We start from the raw sequence: 18,757 nt of genomic DNA, 5'->3' as shown, positions 1-18,757 counted from the left end.
ACGCCTGGTTAAATCTGTGGACAGGAAGGCAACAATTTAGGTTTGAAATTTAGTGTTAGAAAATCAGGTGTTATGGTAGTCAACGAATACAGTGAACAGACAGTGGAGATACAGGGCCAGGAAATACCTCGGGTAACAGAACATAAATGCCTTGGTATATGGATAAACGAAGAGAGTAGATATATGGAAACACAAGAAAAAGCAATAATAGTGAAGGGGAAGAGAAATGCAGCCATAATGAAGCACAGATACAATAGGCAGGAGGTACTCCGAGGTATACGTGGATGGTTCCAGGACTTTCTTCTGGAAATACGGTTGTTTGCTTTAAATCAGTGGTACAATCAGGACTCGACGGGAACCAAAGGTCAGTGGGTCACCTCGCATTGGGCGCTCACGGGAAGACTGCAAATGAAGCTGTGCAGGGTGATATGGGCTGGACAAGTTTTGAGGTGAGGGAAGCTCGCAGTAAAATCGATAATGAAGAAAGGCTTTGGCATATGGAAGAAAGCAAATGGGCTGGGAGAGTGTTCAGGTATTTTGTACAGGAATAACACTGATTCACAGTGGAGAAAAATAACTAGGAAGCTTACCAGCAAGTATGCGGTCTGTAGGTTGGGCAACAAAGCAACAAAGGACGTCAAGCGGAAAGCCAGAGAGGCTGAAATAATCTCATGGCTGGTGGCAATGGAAAAGAAACCTGCCATGAGTAACTACTTAAGAGGAAAAAACGACATCAGGAAAGAAACAATTCATGATAACTCAAAGGAAAGCTCATTACTTTTCGAAGCGAGATCGGGATGCCTTAGAACACGCACCTATAAAGCGAGATATAAGAAGGAAGAAGAAGCACGTGCTCGCTGCGGTAAAGCTAGGGAAACGATGGAGCCTGTTTTATTAGACTGCGATGTCTGCCCAGCGTTCGATTTAGGCTCAACTGGCCTCCTTGAAGCCTTTGGGTTCAGCGAGAGCAGTGGAAAAGTAAACATGGCCGCAGAAGAGATAAGAGGCGATTGGAATACTGGCGGAAGAAAAGTAGGGAAACGACAAACAACGGAGGTGTACAAAAACAAAGTTCGCAACAGCGTTTTAGAAAGTTTGGTTATGGGTATTTATCGTGAGTTTTTTTTTCTTTTAAACATACACTCTAAGAAAAGCTTACACTCTTTGAGTCGTATCTTGCCACACAACAGTAAACGCCATCTGTCTTGTGCGCATTTCTTTTCTTTAACGCTGCGAGCCCGGTACTAGTAACGAACGGCATGTGCGTTATGAGCATGACATAGCATTGTTGACAGAAAAGTAGCGGGCGTGGCGTTTTCAAAAAAGGAAACGCCAGCAAAGCAGATGACGATTATCATTGTGTGGCAGATATACATCCCAAATGTGTAAACTTTTTTAGAGTGTAGGTATGACATTAGGCAATATAATAACAAGAGCTTGGTGGCGCGACCCACCACCCTGTTCCAAAGGGGACCCTTATAGCATCCATCCATCCCTCCATACCAACGGTCTTATGTGACGAGTTATGCTAACTACGAGGTCATACATTTCTTTAAGAGCGTCTAATAAAGAGAAAGTGTTAAAGACAGCATGCGCAGTTGAATTACGCCATCTTTTTTGATGGTATGGGATGATAATATCTTTTCCACAATTTTTAAAGTTAGCCCGTGGCAGATGGCACAATTCTTGTCCTTGAGCTGGATAATTCGAAGAGGCCGACATTTCTGTCATGAGGAATCTAAACACATATTCAACGAATTAAGAAAATGCTAATTAACTCCCTTGCTAATTACATTGTGGCACATATTGCAATTTATTAATTGTAGCCGGTGTGTTTTGCAATACGCATCTACTTGAATCTCCAGAATGACACCTGTTTCTAGATATTATTTCCCAACGTGTGGGACGAAATACATGGGTATTCCAGTTAGTTTTGAGCTTGAATGCACGAAAGAGCGTTTTGTTAAAGTAAGTAAGTGAAAAAAAAAACACTGCATTTTTACTGCTAGTTTGGCAGGACATATCTCCAAACTGGTTTCATTCTGAAAATAATTCCAAATGGGTGCACCTTGGAAACGCACCGGCTACAATTCGTAAATTGCAATATGTGCCGTAAAGTAATGAATTAAAAGTTATTAGCGAACTTCACTAACTCGTTAAATATCTCTTTCGGTTTCTGGCGGTAGTAACGGATGCCTCACTGAATAATGGAGCCCAAGAATTAGCACTTCTTTGTCTGCAACAGGCGACTTTAAAAATAGGGGCAATTTAAATTATAAATAATAATAAATAATAATAAATTTTATTTCTGCCTCAAAGATACATGGACAGAGGAGCTGCAGAAAAAGCTGTAAAAATACAGCTTGACAAAGCCGCAGCCCCCATTTTACAGGCAACAGCAGAAGACAAACAACGACTCAACTTCAGGTGTCGTATAAACGAAACAAAAGAACAAAAATGCAATGCTATACATCTCAAGAGCACTTCAAGCGTACTGAGTAAACACAGGGATAAAAAGATTGTTATTACATATCACACTCTCATACATGAAATATGAGATACAGAAGCAAAGACTTATTTTGGCACAACTGAGGATGAAAATTGTTCGGAGCTACCTTGTATATACATCCTACGCAATACCTTATGAGTACAGGTGAATAAGTCAAAATGTGCAAATGTATAAGCGTTCAGAAGGGAAGGGAGTGTGAATTGCAAACGTTCTTGCCCGGAGTTTAGGCGGGCTGTTGGCACCATCCATTGTTCGGGTTGTCTGAAAGGGTAATTTGTGGTTTTCTCTTGCAAGTTTGCCAATCGTCGAATATGGTTTGTACCATTTTTATTTCTGTTTTGTAAGAAATACTCAACCGGTATCGATATAATTCATAGATTTGGACCACACCGGCTGCAAGAAAGAGACCTTTGCTGGGTGACCCATAGCTAACATTGAAGGCGTAGCGAAGGACCCTTTTCTGCAGCATGTGTATTTTGCGAAGACAAGAATGTGTTGCAGTTCCCCATACAAGATGACAATAATTTACGTGAGAATAAAAAAGTGCGTTATAAAGAATTAGTTTTAGTGACGTCGGAAAAATGTGCCGTGTGCAACCAATCATGCCCACTACTCTTAAATTTAAAAATGATTACCGCGTATATCACGCTCCATCATTAGCATAATTCCTTTGCTCAAATTTTTTTATCAGCTCTCTTTCTCTTGCATGATAAGGGTCTGAAACTTAACCTATAGACGTGCATAATAATAATAATAATAACCATCATCATCATCATCATCATCATCATCATCATCATCATCATCATCATCATCATCATCATCATCATTATTAATATTATTATTATTATTATTATTATTATTATTATTATTATTATTATTATTATTATTATTATTATTATTATTATTATTATTATTATTATACATCTCTGTGCCAATCTAACAATCTCCTGAACACTTGTGGCAATGTACGAGACCTGTGCCTTAGTAACACAGAAGCTGTGAATGTGTCCTGTGGCGATTTTCCCCTCCTTAAGCCAGATAAATGACATCCCCCGCTTGATATTTCATTACAATTCGCGATACCTAGTAGCAGGAGATTAAAGGATACAGCAACACCTCGCTCTTTTAATTTCTGAAGCGGGGAATACGTGGGTGTTTACCACTATTTTAATAATGTGGGCTGGTCTTCAGTAGAACTAACAGATATTAATGTCCAGTTCACGGCATTGACGAATATTATTCACGATGGAATGAAGAACTTTATACCACTAAAAGGTTCTCAACGCTACAAATTTCCCCACTGATTTTGTGTTGAACTGAAAGCAACTTTGAAGCTTAAAGGCCATGCTCACAGGAAGGCACAGCGTACAAATCGAGAACACTAGCATATAGGTTTTAATATGAAGAGGGCACTCTAAAATTCTTTACAAGCGTCATCACTCCATCTATCTACCACATGTGCAAGCTAATACTCCCAAAAATTCGAAGTATTCCCGGAGACACGTTCATGAACAGTCGTCCGACAATACGAAACAAAATATCTCTCTACTTAGCGGCGACAGCCAATTTGTTCCAGATGTCGCGGGCTCCTTCGCCCTACACTTCGGGTCTGTGTACGATAAAGGGTACAGTGATGGAATTCGCTTTTTCCAATCACCATTCCCTGGACTCAAGTCTATCGGTTTAAAGAAACTTGACTTTAAGAGCATCAAACGCTTAAAACCGTCTTTTTCGCGTGGTTCTTGTGACATTCCACCTGCTTTGATTAAGACGTACGGGTCCTTGCCCGTTCCAGTGCTTACTTCTATTTTTAATTCTGCTTAAAAGACAAACACATTCATAAAGGCTTGGAAAACAGCGCAGGCCGTTCCGGTTTTTAAGTCAGGGGTAACGCTTTTGCGAGTAATTACAGCCCTATTTCTCTCCTATGCGCAGCGTCTAGATTATTCGAGTCACCTCTGCACTCAATAGTTTCATCCCCTATTGAAAACACTATCATTCCTCAGCATGGATTCATATCGGGGCGCTCCACAAATACCAACCTCGTTAGCTTCATGATGCATGTCTCTGAAGCACTGTATAAGAAAGGACTGCTGGATGTTGTTTATTTTTACCTCAGTAAGGCGTTTGATTTTGCATGCTGCAAAATACTCCTTCAAAAGCTGACACAACTTGATCTGCACCACGCTGTCACAGCGATGACAAGGAGCTAGCTAGGCGACCGCTACTGCTACGTTAGCGTAAATGGTCAGTCGTCAGAACATTATGCGGTTACAAGTGCATTTCCTCAAGGATCTGACCTGGGTCCTCTTCTTTTCTCGCTGTTTATAACGATGATTCGGCAATCATTCACAACACTTCAATTTTGTTACATGCTGATGACGCATCATCATCATGATTATAATCACCTTCTTCATCATCCGCCTATTTCATGTACACTGCAGGACGAATGCCGCTCCCTGCGATCGCCAATTACCCCTGTCTTGCGTCAACCGATTCCAACTAGTGCCCGCTAATTTCCCAATTGCATTGCCACGCCTAGACTTCTACCATCCTCAACTGCACTTCTCTTCTCTTGGCACCCATTCTGTAACCCTAATGATCCACTGGTTACCTTAGCTGCACATTACACGAGCTGCCCAGCTGCATTTTTTTTCTCTTAATGCCAATTAGAACATCGGCTATACCCGTTTGCTCTCTAATTCAAACCCTTCTCTTTCTGTATCTTAACGTTATGGCTAGCATTCTTCGTTCCATCGCTCACGGTCATTAACTTCTTCTCAACCTTCTTCGCCAGTTCCCAAGTTTCTGCCCCATATGTCAGCAGCGGTAAAATGCACTGATTGTACACCTTCACTTTCAATGACAATGGTAAGCTTCCAGTCAGGAGCTGATAATGTCTGCCGTATGCCCTCCAACCCATTTCATTCTTCTGTGAATTTTTTTCATATGATCAAGGTTCTCTGTGAGTAATTCACCTAGGTAAACGTACTCCTTCGCAGACTCTAGAGGCTGACTGGCGATCCTGAACTCTTATTCCCTTGTCCTGATATTTATGATTATGTTTGTCTTCTGCATATTAATCTTCAGCCCCACTCTTATACTCTGTTTGTTAAGGTCCTCAGTCATTTGTTCTAAGTTGTATCTAGTGTTGCTGAACATGACAATGTCATCTGCAAACCGAAGGTTGCTGAGATATTCACTGCTGGTCCTTACTCCTAAGCCTTCTAAGTTTAATAGTTTGAACACTCCTTCCAAGCACGCCACGAATAACAATGGAGAGATCGTGTACTACCTTTATTGTATACCTCCCTTATTGTAGGTTACTATAATGTTTGCATTCTTCCAGTTTTGTGGGACCCTTGAAGTCGATAGACACTGCGTATAAAGAATCCTCACTTTTTCAAGCATTATGGGCCAAACAATGAAACTTCCTTACCTCAGTAAGGAAGCCTTCATTGCGGTGAGGCCACCTTATGTCACTCTCAAAGCTTTGTTACTGAGGGGCCCTCGGTGTAGGCTTCCTTGGTGCTTCCTCAGCATAAGGTAGCTCCAAAGCTACCTTCATGCGTCCTTACGCCGCTCCTGGCCCTGAACCAGCGCTTCACCTGACTGCTTAACCATGGGACGTTTGCTTGCGCATGCGCGCTGTCGCCCACCTGCGGAGAAGCGCGAGCACGGTGCGTCTTGCCAGGTGTTCATTTCAGTCACGCGTGCGGCATGGAAGCGTTGCTAGGCGTTGCACGACGCCGGCGTGCCAGCGTTGCTGGAGCACATCAAGTTTTGCACTGTAATGCGCTGCATTTTATAAGTTTATTAAACAAAACCAGAAGAAAGCGTCCATGCTTCTCTATATTAGCTGTTCAATTTAAAGATTGTGCGATGCTACAACATTTTTTAAATTGAATAATGGTGTTCGCGTAAAGCTTTTAAGAGATAATCTCGAACCCAGGCATGCGGCAAGTGCTCCTTACGTGAGGACGGAAGAAGGGAGCTTTCAGAGTACGCTTGCTTCCTCCATCGGAACTTCGCTGTAAGGAGGCCTCACGTAAGGTTAGGAAGCGCTCGAAGGAAAGGAACGTTTCATTTTCGGGCCTATGTCTCCTTCATCTTTGATTAATTCGACTGTTGCTGCATCGCCTGCCAGTTTTCCACGTTTCTTGTCTTTCAAGGCCCCTCTATCTACATCGCTAGTTATAGGAAATGTCTCTGAAACCTGTTCATTACTGCTTGAAATTGAGCTATTGTGGCTCCTTTGGGTACTGTAGTGGTAAGTATAGAATTCTTCCACTGCTTTTAATATATCTTCGAGACTGCTGATGATATTACGCTGCATATCTTTCAGTGCATACGTCTTGGTTCGTCCTATGTGATGTTTCCTTCTCACTGATTTCATGCTGCGACCATTTTTTACGTCTTCCTCAGTCTCTCTCACGTTATAATTTCGAATATCCTTTATGTTCTCCTTGTTGATTAGTTCTGAGAGTTCCGGGAATTCTATCTTATCTCTTGAGTTGGACACTTTCTTTCTTTGTCGTCTCTTTATTAGGCCCCTTGCTACTTGGGAGACTTTGCCTACTAATTGTCTTGGTGTCTTACCTCCCACTTGAATTGCTGCCTGTGAAGCCAGCCCAGTTACGGTTTCATTCATTGCCTCTATGTCATCTTCATCTCTCTGTTCTAAGGCTGCATATTTGTTTGCAAGTAGCAACCTGAATTGATCTGCTTTGACCATTACTTTTACGAGAAATATTTCAAAGCGTTAAGAAAATGTTAATGATTATGCCGTTCTTCAGAAGGACATTGTAAATATTGCTTCATGGTGCGCTGAAAACAAGCTGGTCATAAATGCATCAAAAACGAAAGCTGTAAGCTTCACTCGGAAGATTAACAGGACTTTATTTTCCTACAGCGTTAAAGGCGTGCTCCTGCCAAGAGCTCATGGAACGAAGGAGTTGTTGTGTACTTCGATAGCTCTCTGAGTTTCTCGGCCCACGCTCAACAGGCGAGACAGCGTGCACTTCAAATGCTCGGTACAATATGTCGGTTGACGAGAGACTTCAAATAACCTGGGCTACTTGCAACTTTATATAAGAGTATGCCTTCCAGTTCTTGAGTGCGCCTCCATTGTTTGGAGCGGAACTTGTAGGTCGAATTGTGTACTTCTCGAGAATGTGCAAAAAAAATCACATGTATATTTAAACTTTGATTCTGTCAAAAGCCTTCCAACTCCATAGCGCTAACACACACTCGCGTTACCTACCCTCTCCTGTAGACGACACAAAGGGGATGTTATTTTTCCCCACACATTAATACATGGAGAAACATGCTGCTCCCATTTGCTTTCTAACGTGTGCTGTTACATTCCGCAGAAAGGCAGAAGGAAGCAGTGTGCCTTTCAGCCTGAACATTCTTCTGCAGCAGACATATAATGCCCATTCAGAATGCCATGGATGTCATTATGCCCAATTTTAATATTTTCCTGAAAGAGCGGCAGAGCAGATTCAATAACTGAACGAGAACTCTTATATCTGTTGTGTGTTCCGTCATTAGGTAATCCTTTTTCTGTTTCTCCATTTTAACTTTGTATTGTCTTCGTGTACACATTTTGTGCTTTGTTAAAATCTGTATTCGCCAAATTATTATTATTGCGAGACAGCTGTTAAGCCTCACCGGTTTATTTCGCAAATCGCGCGCTGAAGAAGATGACGCTGGCCATGATGATGAATATATACAGATGAAGAAGATGAAGGGGTAATATAATGCTCACACAATTTCCCCCGCGCGTGGAAGCGGCCAACCTCGCCGCTAGTTATGGCGGAAAACGCCGCATGAAAGGCTTTAAACGCGAAACATGCACACTCTCTGTGGCATGGCAGCGGCCGTTCAAAGGTGGAACAACTGGAGTGATACGATAGTCAACTGGCGAAGTCTGCTCCCGAACATTGTAGGGCCCGATAAAACGGGACTGAAATTTCTCGCACAATCCAGGAGCGCGAACTGGAGTCCACAGTAGCACTTCGTCTCCAGGGTGGAAGGAAACGACACGGCGAGATACATCACAGCAAATTTTGCGGTCTTGTTGACTGGCGTCGGTGTTGAGGCGGGCATGTTGCCGGCACTGGGCAATGCGCGAAACGAACTGCTCACACACTGATGTAGACGAAGGCACGGGGACACCGAAGAAAGAAACGTCGAGGATAGTGAGTGGTTGGCGACCATACACAAGGAAAAAGGCGAGTATCCCGTAGTGCGTTGGACGGCCGTGTTGTATGCGAAAGTGACGAATGGTAAAATGACATCCCAATTGGCGTGGTCAGGATTGATGTACACAGATATCATGTCGCACAGCCTGCGATGAAAGCGCTCTGTGAGACCATTAGTTTGAGGGTGCTGGCAGGAAGTCATTTTATCGATGGTATTGGACGCACAGAGAACATCGTCGAGAAGTTTAGAGAGAAAGGTCCGTCGCGGTCACTCAAAAGGACACGTGGAGCTCCGTGCCGTTAAAAGATGGCTTCCAAAAAAAAAAGCTGCAACCTCCTATGCAGATCCCGTAGATAGTGCGGCTGTTTCAGCGTGCCGAGTGAAGTGGTCTACAGCTGTGATGATATATCGTTTACCGCCAGCGGTTAAGGGTAGAGGTCCATAGAGGTCGATACCAACGACTGCGAAAGGAGATTCAGGACACGGGACAGGTTGGAGCAGTACAGCCGGAGGTGAGGTCACTCGTTTGCGGTGTTGGCAGAGCGAACAGGAAGCCATGTATTTCGCTACGCTGGTTGCAAGTCCATGCCAAGAGAAGCGGCTGCAAATGCGCTCATAGGTTTTATGGAAACCAAAGTGACCTGCAGTGGGATCATCGTGAAAGGTCTCCAATATCTGAGCCCGAAGTGATCGGGGAACGACAGGAACTCAACGGTGTCCTTCGGGATGAAACACGTACCGGTATTATAACGAAATTTCGATCTTGAAGTTCTTCAACTGCCGACAGGGCCGAGCGTAAGGTGTGCGAGATGATCTGCGAATACGTTCCATAACGGAGTGGCAGTAGGAGTCATTACGTTGGCTAGAGGCAAACATGTGAGAATGGCTGGATGGGAGCCGGTCGAGAGCTGCGAGTGAATGGAATGCAGACAACGCGCCCTGCGGTTTGCTCACGGAAGGTGGTAAGCAAGCAGCGTTTGAAGACGGTGGTAGGGGACAACGAGAGAGAGCATCGGCATCCAGATGTTTCTTTCCAGACTTGTAGGTGAGGTCGAAGTCGTATTCTTGTAAACGAATTATCCAACGCCCGAGACGTCCCGTTAAATTCTTTAGCGTCGCCAACCAGCACAAGGCGTGGTGGTCAGTAACGACCGTAATGTGGTCGCCGTGCAGATAAGGTCAACATTTTTGGACGGACCAAAGAACGGCGAGACACTCTTGCTCGGTAATAGTATAATTTTTCTCTGCAGGTGTTAGAGCGCGACTTGCGTATGCAACCACACGTTCTTAAGAATGTTGCTGGCGTTGAAAAAGAACAGCGCCGATACCGTGTCCGCTGGCGTCAGTATGTAGAAGAGTGTGTGCGGTGTTGTCGAAATGACAAAGCACAGGTTCGGATGTGAGGGCACACTTGAGGGCGTCAAAAGCAGTTTGGCATTCGTCCGACCATACGTAGGGAGCTTCAGAAGGAAGGAGTTGATGGAGCGGCGAAGCAATGGTGGCAAAGTTACGTATGAAGCGCCGAAAATACAAAGCTAGGCCAAGGAAGCTACGTAAGTCTTTGGTGCGTTGAGGCCTGTGGAAGCGGAGGACAGCGGTAATATTGCCGGGGTCGGGTCGAAGGCCCTCCTTGCTGACAAAGTGTCCGAACACTTTAATGATTTTGCTGGTGAAGTGGCACTTCTTTGTATTCATCTGAAGGCCAGCAGCTGAGAGGCATGTCAGGACTTCGTCGAGGCGCTGCAAGTGCTGATGGAAGGTCGACGAAAGTATGATGATGTCGTCGAAGTAGCATAAGCAAGTCTTCCACTTTAGGCTCTGTAGTACGGTGTCAATCATCCGCTCAAATTTGGCGGGAGCATTGCACATGCCGAACGGCATTACGTTAAATTCGTAAAGTCCATCGGGTGTGGCAAAGGCGGTTTTCTCCTTGTCTGCTTCGTGCATGGGTATCTGCCAGTATCCGGAGTGTAAATGAAGGCTGGAGAAGTACTCCGCGCCTTGTAATGAATCTGACGTATCATCGATTCAGGGCAGTGGATATATATCTTTGCGGGTTATTTTGTTCAAGGCACGGTAGTCTACGCAAAATTGCACTGAGCCGTCTTTCTTACACACCAAAACGGCAGGTCACGACCAAGGGCTTGAGGATATGCGGATTATGCTACGTTTCAGCATGTGGGCAACGTGGGTATCGATGATCTGGCGTTCGGCGGAAGAAACGCGATATGGCCGCCGGCGCATGATGGAAGTTCCATCTGTGTGTATGCGACGAACCGTCGCAGAAGTCTGTCCCAGAATAGGAGAGTGGGCGTCGAATGAGTCTTTATGCTTGGATAACAACGCCCGTAACTCCACCGCCTGCTGTGGCGTTAGATCGGAGCTGATGGTACCAGCGAGAACATTATGCAAAAAAGAAGTCAGGCGTGCAGACAGGACACGAGAGTAGAGAAGTGGACAACACGAACGCCGGCGTTCGTGTTGTCCACTTCTCTTCTCTGGTGCACACCTCACTTCTTTTTTGCATAATGAATCCTTACCAACTAGCTCAGCTTTCTGTTGTTCTATTGAGAACAGAAGCAGGGACTGGATCCATAGCTGTGGGTGGTTGTGAAACAGCAGTAGCCGTGGTAAGCACAGAGAGAGGCTGAGTGTCCAAGACGCACATGAGAGCGGCGCCTTTAGAAAACAGAACTGGCTCCTTGGTTGTGTTGAGTACAGCCAAAGTGGCCGTGCCGTCGGTAAAGCGAACAAGGCTGGGTGCCAGAGCAATCCCTTTGGATAAACAATGGGCTGACGGTCGAACTAAAGCGTCGCCATCGGTGATGTCACAGTTAACTACAAGGAGTTGTTCGCGACCAGGGGACACCATACAATCGTCAGCAGTTCGTAAGCGAAGGCGTGGTTCGTGCACGTCGTCGGAATTGTCGGTCTCTGTCAAGTTAACGAGGCGTTGATGGCACGAGATGAAAGCAGACGCCGAAGAGAGAAAGTCCCAACCTTGTATAAGCATGTGAGCACAGGAAGTCAACACTGCGAACTGGATATGGTGGCGTTTCCCATCGATCGAAACTCTAACAGTGCATTGCGCCGATGGCCGGATCACAACATTATTTGCACCACGAAGAAGAGCTACACTGTAAGCTGCATTAACTTTGCGGAGACGAGCGCACGAGCCAGCGTGAATAATAGAAATAGCTGCTCCCGTATCAAGCAAGGCTAGGACTGGTACACCTTCTACAAACACGAATAAGGTATTGGCCGGGCACGCGGGAGGAATTGTAGTCTGTGCGAGCCATGCAGCTTTCCCTCCAAAAACTGCACCATCTAGTTTTCCGAACGGTAGTTGCGAGGCGCCTCGGAAGGTGGAGAAAGTGAGCGTGGGGAGAGCCGGCGCTGGTAAGGACTTAGGGAAAGCAACGGGTCTCTCTCATAAATATCGTAGCCACGGCGTTCGTCCTGTTGTCGTCTTCCGCAAAAACGCCATATGTTCGAGGATCTTCTTGGAGGATCTTCTTGGGATATCCTGGCGGAAAGGCAGAGCAAGCGGTGGCCTGAACGAAGCTCCAGGGAAACTCGAAGGTGTATAGAGGACCAAGGGATCGAAAGCAGCCTCCACCATTTGCGAGACAGCTGTTAAGCCTCAACGGTTTATTTCACAGGTCGCGCGCTGAAGAAGATGACGCTGGCCATGATGATGAATATATACAGATGAAAAAGATGAAGGGGTAATATAATGCTCACATTATCTTTATGTGTGTACGCGTCTGGCACTATTTTTCCCCTGCATTGTTTTGCAAATACCCTCGAGGTTGTTCCTGGGCGCTTTAACAAACACCTTTGATTGATTATTAGTTATTTGGTTTGCTAACGTGCTTGTAAACGAGAGAGAGAAAAAGATGAAACGAGGGCTGATAGGACCTAGTATAGCACTAGTGCTCCTCAGGCCACCACGGTATAATGACGTCGAGGACATTCATCGACTGGGTTCTGCTGATGGACAGCGTAGTGCACGGTGTGATTGCTGCTGAGTGAAAACCCTCACCGTCAGTGAAGCAGTCACAGTTTTGTAAAAAGCCTTATTGACACGTCACGCACAAAATTTGCCACTTAGAGACGTCGCACATGCTGCAACATGCCGCGCAGATGAAACTCTTCGAGTTTTTTTGCTACTTAAGCTTGCAGGTCTTCTCGCAGTATAGAAACCTTTAATGATGGCGCCACCAGAGCACTGTGATACTGTTTTGTGAAGGAATTTGTAAGATTGAAGCACATACAATATGGGGCCAAAGCGCTGAAAGACCAAAAAAGAGAAAATTACAGAAAATGAAAATTAAATTTGGGGTATTTTACAAGTCAATACCCCGAGTTGGTAAAGAGGCACGCCATAGTTAGGTACTTCCGATTGATTTTTGCCACCTGGAGTTCCCTAACGTGCACCAAATGCACGATACACGGGCGTTTTCGCATTTAACGCCCAACGAAATCTGACGCCTGCGACCGGGATTCGATCCCGCGGCTTCGGCCTTAGCAGCGAAGCTCCATAGCTGCCATCACAACACGGCGGGTATAAAGACAGAAAAAGACGAAAGATGGCGCACTGGGACTTTGAGTGAGTGCGAATAGTTAGTGTAAATTTGAACCTGGAGCGTAGTGCTACCAAAAATAAAATGACGGTGCTCTTCCGCTGCTATGATCGTCAGTTACGTTGGCTAACACTCTCAAGGCTGGGTTTGCCACATGTACACTGACACCCAAAATTCTAAGCGGCTCATTTGTTAGGTCATTGCGTGCGTCATTAAAATCTTGTCAGTTCGGCTACCCCGACAGCAAGTTGCCATTTCTTCTACTTTGTTTTCCCTTTGCCTTTGTTATGGCAATAAAGCTTATCACTAATTTTACGCTCATTCATACGTATTTGTTCATGTTTCGTTTAAAATGCTGCCAATTTTCTATATACTCTCCTTGGTTTCAGTTTGTGCAGATTCACATTTTGCATCCTTCTATGGTAACTTCGAGCACAAGAATGCAAGTTCACTCTCCGCAGCTCTACCACAGCTGTTATCTGCATGAACTGATTATACTTAATTTCACCATCAAAGATCCCCGATCAAATAACTGTAGAAGCCTATTTAATTTTTCAATACGCTTCATGTTCCTAAAAAAGAAAAAAAAGGAATCGAAAGTGAGTGAATAAGATGATTTTCTCCACTAGAGAGGTTAAACCCAGAAGCTAACAACCCCAGAAGCTGCGCAGGAAACAACGATAGCTGAGTCTTCCACAAGACCACCTGCGGTTCAGCGGTGCTCTGCATGGACCATTGTCTCACGTCTGAAATGTTAGGCAAAGCTGTACTTGTCAAATTAATTGTTCGCGAGCGACGATAAGCAGGGGCACTCAAAATAAGACAAAGCTAATGTCACGTACGCGTAAGTACTTTCAAAGAAAATGCCGGCACAGCTGCTTTACCGGCCCAATAACGGTAGGCCTTGAACTGTAGATAAAAAGCAAAAATAAAAAAATAAAAAAATAAAACGCTCATTGTCGACATTCGGAATGAAGGCAAAAAGAACACTGCATTGCAGATTTAATAAATGAGGCGACATTTTAAAAATTTTTATTTATATATTTTTCACACACTCAAAGCCACAGACATTATAGGAGGGAGTGGTACAACATAGGGTACAAGATATGGTACATCATAAACAACGAATGCAGTGACAAAACACGAGGAAAAGAAAGAAACAATGTGAAATTCAAAGGTCTCTTGCAATATGAAGTTATGTGTGTAATAAAATAGCACACAGCAAAAATTCCGAAGTTCCTAATAGTTATACAATGTTGGCTAAAGTTTCACAAAAGGGAGGGTTATCAGTAATAGCTACCTTATCAGCATGGAGTTGGTTCTAATCTGCAGACGTGCGAAACAAATTAGGCTGAGAAAAATGCTTTGTGTGACATATCAGTGCTAAGTTTATGACAGTGATCAGTACAAGGGCATACATACATGATTTGCTCTTGTAAAGAGCTGTACATGGCATATAAAAAAATGAGAAAGCCTGTGAAAAAGTGCTAAACTTGCAATCTTACCGCGAAAAGACAGCAAAGGAAGGCCAAGATTAGACTTTATTGATGTAATGCTCGCGGTTATGCTACAATTAGAACAAACAGTGTTATTTTCGACATGACCTAAGGAAGTAATTAGGTTATCATGTCCTGGGTCCGAGACGGATGTGGCATGCGCTAATTTAGGCCGTATCAAAGTTTTATGCATTAGGTATTTTAGATGAGATGGATCTGTAGATGACTTATGATGCTGATGCCCTAACATGCGGTTAGCGTTGTTAATAATACATTCGGTGTGAATTGAATATGAGGGGTTCATGGTTATATGGACACAGAAATATTTTTGAGTTGCCTGTTCCTAGAGTAACGCTGTTTAGGCAGGAAACGTCTTGGTGGCGATCCACCCGCGAGGCATGTAGTGCTTTACACTTGTTAATATTCAGGGCCATTTATAAACAGTTACGCCATTTAACTATTGAGTTAAGATCAAGTTGTAGTTGGTAAACGTCGGATTCATCGGTTATTTCGCGAAATATAACACAATCATCAGCAAACAAATGTATGTTAGAGGATACTGTAGCCAGAAGGCCGTAAAGATAAGTGAGAAATAGGAGAGGGCCCAGAACCTAACCTTGGGGCACGCCAGAATGAACGTCACTGAAAGAAGAAGTGTGTCTATTAGCTACAACAAAATGAGTGAAAATTTGTTGAGAAACACTCAACCCAGGTGAGGAGGTTAGGATCCAGATTTGGATTACTTTGAATAGAATAATCTGACATACCTTGTGAAATACCTTACAGAAATTGAAGAACGTACAGTCGGCACAAGCAGACTGGTCTAAGATTCAATATAACTTATCATGTGGCATTTCACAGAAAAAAAAAGAAGGCCATGCTGTGTTGGAGTGAAGAATGAATTAGACTCAAGGAAAGTGTCAATGCTAGAAAAACTTATATGATACAATAGTTTACAACAGGTACTAGTCATGGAAGTGGCAAGGCACTTCATGTGCGAGTTTTATTACCTGACTCATGTAGAGGACACAGCTTCTCGAGCGTCCTTCGTTAGACAGTGTGGATGTATGTTGTGATTGTTGAAAAAGCTTTGAACATATGTTTGAAGTAACTACACTATCACTTTATAAAAACTTGGTGTTAACAGCTGTGTCATTCTCGGCAGAATAATTATTATTCATGGAATTAACTAATTTTAGAACAGCAGCCATTTCAACAGTAATGGGAGGCATTTGTACATAATGATATTTACTTTTGGCCGGCAAAACACTTATACACGTGTTAGAAAAGTTTTTCGCTAATGGCTGGTGTATAACAGTAGCACACTAATCGCGAGGAGTTATCCAATATATTCTGATTGTAGATTATGGTTGATGGTTCTCCAAATTATTTTAACATTACTTGTTAGTAGCGATGGAAGAGTCCTAGCTAGAAAATGGTTCTTAGGAAGCTTGAGTGTAGAGACATAAGCATCAAATGTTGTTTTGTGAGTAGCCCATGTTGATTCAGCAGGTGAATTCATAGCCAAACGAAAAGAAAAACACGTTTCTTTCGGTTAGCAAGGTGCCTGATCTCAGGACCATGCCAGGGTGCTTGAGAGTTAAAAGTAATTATACAACTTGGTTTATTTCCGTGCCCCGATTGCTTTAGTTAAAAACAAATCCCAGTTACATTGAACAGAATGATTGTCGAAATATCGTAAGAATACATCTAGAAATAAGGTTAGTTCTCCGTTAATCACATCAAAATGAGCCCTTTTATAGTCGCGTAAATTCTTTCTAGTTAATGAGTTTAGGACTAAGCGTATTAAAAGTTAGTGAAGGCGGCAACGCCAGGTGAATGCGTGATTGCAGTTTCTAGGTGAGAATTCGATGTTAAAATTCGGTCGAGCGTATTCGCTATATTACCACAGGATTGCGTAGCACCAGTTACTAGTTGTGGAAGAGAAAAGGAAGAGCACGTATATGAAAATTCCTTAGTTTCTTGCGAAAAGGCTGATAACGAGTCTGGGTCAGTGTTCCACGCAATGTTTGGAAAGTTGGAGTTGCCTAGGAACACTGTGGAAGATGAACGAAAGCGGTTGCGAACATGGCAAATAGCGTCATGGTATTCATTAGCAAAGGAACATGGCGTAGAGAGAAGGCGGTAGGACTTACCTATAGTACTCTTTTTATAAGCAAGGGTAATGGGAACCCAGACTGTTTCAAGGTCACCAACAACACCGATCGTAGACGAAAAGGTAAGTATTTAGATAGTGCTCGGAGATATATTCTGAAGGTAAGTTTTTATACGTTGCTCTATGCGTAGCGCGATCGCAGCGGTATACAGCGCAATTTTAGCAACCATGGAAAAGTCATGGAAAAGTTCATCGACACCGATATGTCTAAGAGAATAAATTTTCTAAGTTTCAGTAGTGTTTCTTACTTTAGTTTTAGGTGTCTGTAAATTCAGCCCATTGATTTCTTGATTGATTGGTTGCCTGTTTAATTGATTCATTGAGCTCAACATGGAAGCCTAGCACCTGGGCAATGAGAGCCAAATGAGAGCACCTGAGCCAAAGGTATAATTTGCATCACCTCAAAGAGTTAATTTTGTACGAGAAACTCTGTACACGAGTGTCTTTTCGCATCCCGCTCCCATTGAATGCGGCCGCTGAATGCCTGGAATCAAACTCGTGACGCCGTTGTCAGCACCAGAACGCCGTAGTATTTGATACACCGTGGCAGATAAACTCAACATAAACTGCGCGTGCCGGTTCAGAGCGCTTTTCACTGGTACCAGCCTGCATCATTTTGAAGTGTCGGTATCTTTCCAGCAAAACTGAAATCGATTGACTCCTGCAAAGCCGATGGCTCAAACATGCATCTACCAACCGGTGAGCTGTCAGCCAGTGCAGCTCATGGCTGCCAGCTCACTGAGCGAGTGAAAGCGAGCGTGAAAGACAGACGAACTTCACACCGCTGTCTTCCACGCGCTGCAGTGCGTGCAGTGAGTGCGAGACGGCCGGCAGAAGAAAAGGACAGGAGTGGCGCCCCCACCTGTGTTGTTGGGGTTGTAGACGAAGAACGATGGCGTGGTGCGCACGGGCCGCGCAGAGGCGACGCACACCAGCAGCAGCAGCACCGCGGCGCACCGGAGAACGTGCGACGTGAGAGCGGCCATCGGTGCGAGTACAGCTGAGCACGCCGATCGGAAGGACAATGGTCCAGCGCAGCCGCCGGCTGTCAGCTCCAATCGAGAAGAGGCCGGTAGCGTCGCTTCGCGTCAGGAATCTGCACGACCACTTGACGTCACGTCAATCGTATTAACGCGAGAGATAGGGGAGCGAGAGGCCCGCGGCAAGGCCCCGCGATATCGGAGACGGCATGCGCGCACGTTTTTGTTGCGGTAGACGACGCACCGCGGGGTGCAATTACCTTCGGACTGCGTTCCAGATTACCCTTATTGCAGTAGTAACTGAAGCGCAAGCAAACGAACGAACACGTTGAAAGGTCTTGTCACGCCCTTCTCCCATTCACTGAGGCCATCGATGAACTCGGTTGTTACGTAAGTGATGGCAACAACAATATCGGAGCGAGAACGCGTCACTTATACGGCACGGCGAATGAATCTCAGGCACTAGAGGCTGCTTGAATAGGTCATATCATTCGGGAGCATTGTTGTCACATTAGCCGTCGCTCTAGATATATCAAACCGTTCGATTTCACCATTCGCTGAACAGTGCCTTCGTGAGATATGCGTATTTAAGAAGCTGTTTGTACTCTAGACCCATCTATAATAGTACGCACGAACATGCTCCGGCCCATAGTACAACAGCGAACATATTGTTAGCGATGAGTGCCGACAAATGGAAAACAATTCTTGCTAGCGAAACCTTTCGTGAATGCGGGACAGCCATTCACAAAACAGTTCATGCGTTCGGTCTGCTTGCAAGACCAGTTTTCTGTCAGTGGTAATGG

General features: G+C 44.4%; 1 protein-coding gene across 1 annotated transcript in view; it reads right to left on the bottom strand.

Annotated features, from left to right (window-relative positions):
* Positions 1–18,310, bottom strand: part of LOC139053104 (hatching enzyme 1.2-like) — a 154,782-nt gene extending 136,472 nt beyond the window's left edge. Inside the window, exon 1 of the mRNA XM_070530260.1 lies at positions 17,837–18,310. Coding sequence (XP_070386361.1) covers positions 17,837–17,960 — 124 coding nt within the window. The 5' untranslated portion in view covers positions 17,961–18,310. The remainder of the gene's footprint in view (positions 1–17,836) is intronic.
* Between the last annotated feature and the right edge of the window lie 447 nt (positions 18,311–18,757).

The sequence above is a fragment of the Dermacentor albipictus genome, unplaced genomic scaffold, assembly GCF_038994185.2.
Source record: "Dermacentor albipictus isolate Rhodes 1998 colony unplaced genomic scaffold, USDA_Dalb.pri_finalv2 scaffold_70, whole genome shotgun sequence".
In the NCBI taxonomy this organism is placed as follows: Eukaryota; Metazoa; Arthropoda; class Arachnida; order Ixodida; family Ixodidae; genus Dermacentor; species Dermacentor albipictus.
The sequence above is the reverse complement of the archived record's forward strand: the minus strand, read 5'-3'. Positions and strand labels throughout refer to the sequence as shown.